Source organism: Panicum virgatum, chromosome 1N (genome assembly GCF_016808335.1).
Source record: "Panicum virgatum strain AP13 chromosome 1N, P.virgatum_v5, whole genome shotgun sequence".
NCBI lineage: Eukaryota > Viridiplantae > Streptophyta > Magnoliopsida > Poales > Poaceae > Panicum > Panicum virgatum.
Window position 1 is genome coordinate 65,321,031 of NC_053145.1, and position 9,548 is coordinate 65,330,578.

Sequence of the window (9,548 nt, forward strand, 5' to 3'; positions counted from 1 at the left end):
GATTTGAATTCAACCGGTTTCCACCGGTTACCGGCCTAACCGGTCCGGTAAACCGGAACCGGAGGCCGGCGGTTACCGGTTAGCGGTCGGATATGTTAACCCTGGTTACGACTAGTGTGCCGACGTACATGTGCATCCAATCATGCATGTGCCAAAACACAAGGAACATTTCCTCAACAGAATTCGAGGCAACGCTCCCGCCAGTTGTGTGCACCAAACATATCTATAAGCAAGAAGAAGTCTTTCACAAAAGAAAAAGAAGAAGTTAAAGAAAACTGAGGCAGACCACTGTAAAAGGTTGGCCCACATGGCAGCGACCAGTCAGACGGGGTTCATCGGCATACAGCATATTGTTTTTATTTGCTTAGCAGCGGTTTGCTAGTACCAAACACTACTAGCTGTTGGCGACCAAGATTAGCAGACCGGTCTGACCGGTGCCCATAAGCGGTCTGACCGGTCGAACCTATTTTAGGTCCGGCAAAGCGTCGACCGGTCTGACCGGTGGGTCAGACCGGTCTAAATGGAATCCGAGTACAACTAGCTTAGAACTTTTTGTAGATTTAGATCTGTAATAGAATTCTTTGCGGGATAAGTCCACCCTACCCTATAAATATAAAGTGTCACGGCCGATTGAGGGTATCCAATTGATCAAACAATACAACTTTTATCTTTTTATTTTCTCTTGCCCTAGCTTTTCCAATCTACTACATGTTGTTCCTCCTTCGTCTCTACGTTAATTGAGGGTGTTTTAGGTGGCCTGCAGACCCTAGAACAACCCTGTGTGCGCCTGCCCGACGGGTCTTCCCGGGCTAGCGTTCACAGGTTCGTCACCGATCTCGCCAGCGGTGATCGGTGTGACCGCTCTTTGAGACCGGTCAGACCGGTCTGTGCAGCGGCGCTGCACCACGCACCTCTGCTTGCTGCACGTTCGAGTGCGTTCGTGTGTTGACCCTAGTTTGCGTCAACACTAGCCTACACAGAATGCATACATGTCCACTCTGCAGCAGAACATGAAGTACATGGACCGTCGTCTCGCTCTGACCAACTCGGTATATTAAGGCAGCTGTTCGCGTTAACTGGTCCTGCACATTTCTCATGCACAACCAACCAGTAAGAAACTTGGTTCTCATGTGCCTGCATCCTGCAGCCTCTGTAAAAAGTATTTGGCTTAAAAAAAGCAGCAGAACTAGAAATGACTTGTTCAGCAAAGACAGCAAGGACACCACAAGAATTTCGAGACAGGGGAATATTTGTCTCCGCATTTAGGAACAGAACGGTATATACGGTCAGTGGGTGAGGTGTCAATCATCTGAATCACATAAGAACAACCAGATTGTGGCAAAATCTTATGTTATGGAGCATGGACACAAAGAATGCAACGGAATGAGCAAGCCAATCTGCCTGGTCCCGTCCCAAAAGTTTCATGCAGTCAAAGAGATTAGGAGTGTCCTATATATTTAGGTTCGTCAGAGCCACTGCTTGGCAATCTCATCGTCCAGGACTTGGCAGCCTGTTTCCTCGAGCTCTCGTACGTCCGGACTGCTGCTATTGCTCATCAGTAGACTCCGTAGGGCTCGCAGCTCATCGCGGCTGGCTCGCTGGAACAGCCCCCTCAGGAGCGCAATGTGCGGTGGACCCTGAGGTGGCGGCATATATGTGCCGAGTACTCTGTGCTGATCCGATCTCTATATATCCCGCCCCTCGATTGCCTGAAAGGAATTCAAATAATGTTTCAGTTTGCACAGATTCAGTTAGACTCCAAAAAATTAACAGAATAGGGCAAGCTGCACAACTACATCGTTAACAAGCCAGGAAGGACAGCAACCCAAACATTTCAAGATCATCAACTGATCCTGGAGGCTGTAGTGTAGGAAGGCTAGCTCTTCCCATGCCGAGTTGCTTCCTTATGTCCATATTCAGCTTCTCACGGACCATGAAGCTCCTGGCCGAGAATTTTTTTCCATGAAGCTCAGGAAACAGTTCTTGGTAGGAGTTGCAGCAACGTGCTAGGCAATTTGGCTAAGTAGAAATGATATAGTTTTCAACGGCAAGCCTCCTAACTCATATCTGCAGGTTATATTCAGGGGGACGTAAGATTCTGGTCTTAGCTGTCTAAAGAAGAAGAGAAGGTTCACATGAAGAATAATTGTCGGGTGATTGAAGGGACTAGTCATGGAACTTTTTGGCAAAAGGGGCTGGAATTTTAGACCACGATTGACAAACTAGCGCTGCTGCTTAGTTTAGTTTGGTCTGATCTTCCATTTTGATTCATCTAAACTATTATATGTTGGTTGTTAGTGTTTTGCTAAGTAGCGATATGCGTACCGCATCTCTGTATGGTTAAACTGTAGCCTCTCAGCTGTGAGAGGTCAAGGCTGGATTTTCCTTAATAATCTAAAAAAAAGGTCTTATGGAGTATAGCAGTTAACTACATTGCACATTGGGCTGATGTTGGCCCTACAGCTTCCCCTGGTCTGGAACAACACACGGCCCACCCACTTACTACTAAACTACTAGTTGGAAAGCACACGGCCCATTGTGTATATCTCTGGGCCCGCGTGGGCTCCTCTCCGTCTGCTTTATTAAGGCTTTCTTTGATGGAGCAAGTGGCAGGCAGCAGCTTTACTAGGGCCGGCGGTGAAGCAAGAAAAGGAGAAGGCGTAGAGTAATATAGGGTTTTACTTTTAGCCAGTGTTTTAACTTGAAGCATCGGCGAGTGATTGCATTTGATGGGCGGCGACACGACACCGCCGTGAATGCAAAAGCAGCAGCAGCAGCAGCAGCAGCAGCAGCAGCAAAAGATAGGCATCGCAGGGCCAAAAAGGCGACGCACTTTTACATGTGGATGTGGCCAGTCAAAGAGGCGGAACTCGCCACGACTGCATGCGCGCGGCCGTAAAAGGCTAGCGGTCGACCGAACGAACAGGCCGCCGGCTCTTTCAGTAATTAAGATACTGCTTTTCCATGGAACGTTGCATCAAAAAATCAAACTCCGGCAGCGGCATGCAGCCGCCAACCCAACGCTCTCACATGCTTCATTTCATTTGGTAGATCAAGCTGATTCTCTGTACGTACTGTTCAGAACAAAATTCAGCTGATAATTAGCGCACGGGTTGAGGCTAGCTAGTAAAGCTAGTTAAGGTCGCTTTTACTTGTCTCAGCATCCCGATCGAATCGATCGATATGGCCGGTCAACCAGTGAACAACAACTGTGGAGAGTCAATGTCAGGACCAGTCTCTGATCGCGAACAAACGTAAAGCTGCACCCAACAAGGTTCCATAGAGACTGAGTGCTACATATAATACTATCCGAATCAAAATAAAAAGAAAAACGTCATGATCTTCATTCTGAATTTCTGATGCGTAACATGTGTGCGCAACAGTGGTCCTACAATACGAGTATATATACGACTGAAAGGAGCGAGTTCGAAGCGCGGGGTGAAGGAAACAAAAGGTGTTTTGATTGATACATGAATGGGAGAGCTGGGAGGGGAAGGACGTAGCATGATCAGAAAAGGCAAGCTGCTAGCTAATAACAACAGACATGTATGGTCCTTCTATTCTGATACGACCATATATGTTGCAATCTTCTAGCTAAGCTAGGCCACCCTACCTAGCTAGCTAGTGAGCATCTTCATTCATATAATAGTAGTCAAGTTACAAGCAAGTATCAGCTAAAAGTAATCCAGTTGTACGTACGTACGTACGGTGTGAAAATGCATGTGATGTGATGACTGGTACATGCGTGCTGGTCACTGATGCATGCAGTACTTGTAATTAGTTCTTCAACGCCGCCGCACCACCACACCCTGTCAGTTATTCTCAAGTTGCAATTGCACGCTTCGCCTACGCCTAAGGATAGATTCAGAGAAATGGTTAGATCAGACAAGCAATGCTAGCTAGGGCCAAACACTGCACGCTACGCTGGCCAAGATTTGACCGCTTTCCTTTTTTCCTTGGAGTAAAGTAAAAGCGCGTCACGGTACGTCGTAGCTAGAGAGCTTTTGCCTGAACACCGTACCATCAGTTAAATAATAATACTCCTATCTATCTGGCATTTGAGAGGCCAGCAGTACCCGACGAATTAGTGGTCTAATTGTGCTTGCTTTGCATGGATGGATCGGTCAGGATTTCAGAAAGTGTGGTCATGGATCTTGCTGTGTAGGGCCGTCCCGGCGTTAGGAAAAGGCAGATGGCAACAGGAGGAACGGAACAAGGAGCAGCAGCTGATCGGAGGGGGAGCAGGGTTGTGGGGGCTGGGCGGCGCCTGGTGGGCATGTTCAGCGTAAGGCAAGGGACGGCGGCACGGTTGATCGATATGGCCATGCAGCATGCAGCAGCAACAGCAGGAGGAGCTAGCAGACACGGGCGAGGCACATGCACATGCAGGGCTGCTGGGCTGGCTGGTCTCTCTCTTTGCCCTCTTGGGTTAACCAGCCAAACCTACCTGTCCGATCTTGGTCTCTACCTGGTAAGTGAATAGTGATGATGATGCTATCAGTGGCCATGCATTATTGCTGGCTTTGTTAGCTGCAGCATCGATCCATGCATCACTACCGAGCTAGCACAAGCAATGGAATGTTTTCAGAATTGGAGATGCAGATTAATAAGACCCTTCCTCCAACTGTTGCATGTTTAACCGAATTAGTGCGAAATTGGGATGATCGCTGCAAATGTGCAGACAGCAAGTTCCTCAGCCAAATGCATGCATGGAACTATTATGTGTGTTGAGGCCGGCATTAATTGTAACTAGCTAGAATACTGCCATGGATGATGGATTTGACCTAGTCATTGCATACATGCACTCGTGTTAAGTCAGCATGTGTGTACTTGTGGAAGGAATGTCAGTATGCATCATTCTTTTCGGCGCCCTAACAATAATTATAAGGTAATTAAACAACAGTAGTGCAAATGACGGCAACAACTGTGACGAGGGACTATATATCCCCTTTTGTTACTTTCATTGGGTAGCTAGCATGTCAGTTTTCAGCATACTTAACGTAACTATCCTGCTTCCTCGCTCTCTATCAGCTAGATTTTTACGCATGTTTTGGTTGACATCGTCAAGTCCTAGCCTCAACCACGCGCATGTATGAAGTATGCATGCGTGTAAAACAGAAGTGCTGGCTGGATTTTACACGACAGTTAGTTACTTTTGTAAACATCATCATCATTGTCTCAAACTGTCCACAGATCGCTGTGCAAGCTAGCTGATCATTCATTATTTGTTCACATGCATATATCACCACCGCTTATACATGCATACTGCAACCACGAAATGTAAGTCGTTTAGGACATCACCTAGTTACAATACATATAGAACCATAGCTAAGCTAGCACTTTATATGTGATGGTTACTTTCTCCTAATATATATCTGCTAATTAATTTCCATCTTACATTGTAGATCAAGCTAGGTTTGAAAAAATGTTTGATTGACAATTTGAAATACAAGAGATTTGAAACAACTCAAGTGTATATATATATATATGATGCTAAAATTGTATAATTACAGATAATATACCAACAAAAAGGTTCCAAACTTAAGCTCCCCGGCTAACAACATAATAAACCGATCCACAAATATGTACATGAATCACAGAACTTCACCACAGCCTAGAGTCATGCATCAACCCAAACGCAACGAGCAACACTCCTAAATCCGTAGAGATTAACTACACGTATACGAGTGCATTAGATGCACAAGCAAATCTGCACAAAGATTGATCACGGACGAATAAAATCAGATAAAGCTGGTCATTAGCACACACTGCAGGGAGCAGCTATTAGCTTGCAGCACCGATATCACATCTGCATCAGGCTGTTGTAGTTGTAGTTGTAGTGCTCGTCGAGTCCTGCTAGGTCCATCAGCACCCCGCTGCCACATTGGTCGCCGGCGCCGGTGCCGGTGCCGTCTCTTGACCCCACCGCCGCCGGCGCAGCAAGGACGACGTCGCCGCCGTCGTGAGGCTGGGCGGGGAAGCTGAACATGCTGTTGTGCTGATGATGCAGGAGCGCCATGGCGGCGGGGAAGTCGTTGAGGGAGCCGGCCCCAGCCCCGGCGTGTTGATCGGAAGGCGGCGGCGGTGGCAGATGGTAGTGGCCGCTGCCGAGGGCGGGGAATGAAGGCGAGTAGCTCGGATGATCAGCGCTGCGAGGCATGGCGACGTCTTGGTCGCTGTCCATGGCGTAATCCATCGTGTCGGCCTTCTTCTTGTAGAAAACTCTGCACAGGACCCAGTCCTCCTGCACGCACGTTCACAGTTCTTCTTTAGTACTTTATTTACATGTCAGTAAAAAGTTGTAAAGAATCAAACACGTACGATTCTAACTAAAGCACTGTGAAAGCCGATGAATCATGCATGCATCAAATTAATTGAAGAACTAATTAATAGATCAGAGATCTAAATAAAGTTATATAGTTTCCATCAATATATATATCATCAAGTAATAAGGCGCGCGCACCTTGGGTGGTGTGTGGGGATTCTCCATGCGGAACTCGTGCATGACCCAGCTGGTCTTGATGCCGTTGGGGGCGCGGCCGCAGTAGAAGACGAGGGTCTTGCGCATGCCGACGACGGCGCGGCCGGCGGCCTTGGGGTTGTGGATGACGCGGTCCTTGCCTGTGGCCTTCCAGTAGCCGGACTTGGTGGCGCGATTGGTGCGCAGCCCCGTCGCGTACTTGCGGTCGCGGAAGCTGAAGAAGTACCACTCGTTCGTGCTCAGTTTCGCAACGTCTGCATATGAACACGAAGAACATCAGTAAGAACAAAGTACTTGGAATCATCATGCAATCAGTAGTAGAGAGCTAATTGGGGTAGAAATTTCAACCAGGAATGGAAATTCTTTCTTATCTTTTCCTCAAAACAAATTATTGCATGATTATTTTGGTGTTGAATACCGTACCAATTTACCCCCCCCCCCAAAATTGATGAACGCATAAAAAAATATCATATATACTAGTATTAATTAGCTGCTGGATTATTGATGCATGTCAAGAATAGGAAACTTGTATCAGAAGCAACACTACTGTTGCATTGGGATCAAATTAAGGTGCTCTGCTCTCTCAGATAGATCATGATTTATGTATATTTGTGAACTGATATATATGATTCCGCAGGACGCGGCTTCGTTCCCATCTAGTTTAGCAAGAATTAAAACAAACATAACTGGACCAATGAAACGCGGTTGCGTGCTTAATTACCCATTCCATGTCACGGCCGGAACTGATGATCGATCTAATCAAAATCAATCAATTAGCCAGCCGAGCAGCAGGAGATACTAGCAGGTAATTATATTGAGGTAGCTTGCATTGCTAGAGAGGGCCGGCCAGGACTAACTTAAATTAATTAACTATGTCGATCTTAATTAGTAGGGCTACGTACCGGGGAGCTCCCAGGGCTCGTGGGTGTGCAGATCCACCTCCACCATGGCCCCGCCGGCGCCGGCGATCCGCTCGTTGGCCACCTTGCTGTGCAGGTAGTGGCACACCAGCTCCTCGTCGCTGGGGTAGAACCGGAACCCCGGCGGGAGAGTCAGCTCGATGTCCCTCAGGCCCATGCCTGCAGCTGGCGGCCTAGCTAGCTACCTGCTGCTTCGACTTCGATGGATGATCCCTAGCTATGTATCTATCTAGAGATCTTTTCGATCTCCTGCTAACTTGTCTATATATATCTGCACTGTGATCTGATCTGCTGTATGAACCTATACGGTTGAGACACAAGCAATCTTACTTGCCTATCTGCAGCTGGCTATATATGATCTGCACATGCATATGAGGAGAAGAGGAGGTAGAAGGAGGTGAGGTCTAATGAGGAGGAGTAAGAATTATTGGCATGCTGCTGCAACACACATGATCTATACCATGCTGTTATTGCTGTAGCTGGCGCTTGTGTGACCTCTGGTGGCTGGTAGGAAGGGAGTATATATAGCTTGGTGCTGGGATTATTTAATTAAATATGTAGAGCAAGGAAGAAGAAGAAGAAGAAGAAGAAGAAGAAGAAGTGTAGGGGAGCAAGCAACAAGGGTGGTGCTACTGGTACTGGTCTAGTACTACAGGGCCGGGCGGGCCGGGGTAGCTAGAGCGCGAGGACGGGCGTGAACCGAGCTATCAAATAGCTTGGTAGCTAGCAATTAGCCCCGGCCAGCTACGCGTCGGTGTGATCGACCGATCGACCAATCGACGGATGCAGCCACCGCTGACGATGAGAAGCCAGCCAAGCCAGCCGCAGGGACCGGCCGATGGCGAGAGCTATGGCAGGGCTTGATCGATCTCTACAGGTAGGTACTGGCAGAGAGACGCTCGTTCGCACTGTTGGCCCTTGATTTCCCTGTCGCCGCCGCCGGCGCCGGGGCAGCGGCGGCGCGGGGGATCGGAGGAGGATGTACGCGTGCGCGCCTGTCGCATTCGCCGCGGCTTTTCCTATCCCGCCGATGCTTGCGCCGCACGAACTCGAGCGAGCGATAGGCGGGGGCGGGGGATGGAAGGGAGAGGTGGAGGGAGGGGAGCTAGCTAGAGAGGAGAAGGGACGAGACAGGACGGGGGAGGAGAGGTGACCCAGGCTCACAAGAAACTTGTTGGCTGGCTGGAGAAACCAGCAGCCCCGGCCCACTTGATGTGCACATGATCTATATGCAACAGCAACATATGTGGCACTGTCAATAGAGACACAATTGGCAAACAGGGTTAGTGATCGATCTTCCCCTCTCAGTCCCCGGCCGGCCCGGCCTCATCATGCATGTGGTGTCCAACTCTGGGATCGTCGTCAGAGCTGATGCTAATTAAGCTAGCGGTTAAATTTGCTTACAAGTAAGTGCATGTGCTTGTACACATCATTTATGCTACTAAATGGCGCCAATTATGGTAATTATGCGACCCATCGAAAATATCAGGTAGGAGGGCGCATGTCCAAAGGAACCGAGATCGAGATGATGCATGCTGTCAGCAGCAGCTATCAACTAATAATTCAGGACTTGAAGTACCCATTGAGATATCCTCTTAGTCTAATTTGGCTCTTGCCGAGATAATTGCATGCGCAAGTGCAATGAATGCAGCGGGTGCAGTACAGATTAAAGGGGATGGAGGAGATTTGAGTTAAAGGCTTACTTAAAGGCAACTGTTGAGCATGTATTACCTTCATTACTCATTAGGGCGGGCAGTTGCTGCAGCCGTCATAACCAGAACAGTAGCCCCCCACCCGACATATCCGGCCGTCAGAATCAGAATAAAAGGAGGGCGATCGATCATCAGGTACAGTACGTGTATTAGTGATCAGTGTAGATCATCGTACGCCATCTACATTATTACTGATGCAACTGCGCAGGGTATGTGTATATGGTTGTTGCGAGCTTAACGTCGTCCCTCTCCTCTGGCCGGTTGCATGCAGTACTCAATTCCAGGCCGATTGAGAAGAATTCAGTTGAAGCTAATACCTGCTGCAAGTTGCTAGCTAGCTCTACATATATGCAGTCATGCAGATATATAAACATACGGCGCATGTACGACCTTGCAAGTACGAATTAAGTTGGAGTATCGGAATTGAGGTCATAT

At 48.1% G+C, this 9,548-nt stretch overlaps 1 protein-coding gene across 1 annotated transcript; it reads right to left on the reverse strand.

Annotated features, from left to right (window-relative positions):
• Positions 1 to 5,456: 5,456 nt before the first annotated feature.
• On the reverse strand, positions 5,457 to 8,597 carry LOC120657556 (NAC domain-containing protein 92-like). The gene is made up of 3 exons (XM_039935897.1): positions 7,384 to 8,597; positions 6,464 to 6,735; positions 5,457 to 6,244 (listed from the first exon to the last, which is right to left on the reverse strand). The coding sequence occupies exons 1-3, from the start codon at positions 7,556 to 7,558 to the stop codon at positions 5,804 to 5,806; spliced, it is 888 nt and encodes a 295-aa protein (XP_039791831.1). The 5' UTR covers positions 7,559 to 8,597; the 3' UTR covers positions 5,457 to 5,803.
• Positions 8,598 to 9,548: the final 951 nt, after the last annotated feature.

What these genes read in the sequence shown, in the direction of transcription:
- LOC120657556 (XM_039935897.1), bottom strand. Translation starts at nt 7,558, where the DNA reads ATGGGCCTGAGGGACATCGAGCTGACTCTCCCGCCGGGGTTCCGGTTC. An exon ending in CGAGCCCTGGGAGCTCCCCG is followed by an intron (nt 6,736 to 7,383) that starts GTACGTAGCCCT and finishes GTTCATATGCAG; the next exon opens with ACGTTGCGAAACTGAGCACG. An exon ending in ATCCCCACACACCACCCAAG is followed by an intron (nt 6,245 to 6,463) that starts GTGCGCGCGCCT and finishes ACGTGCGTGCAG; the next exon opens with GAGGACTGGGTCCTGTGCAG.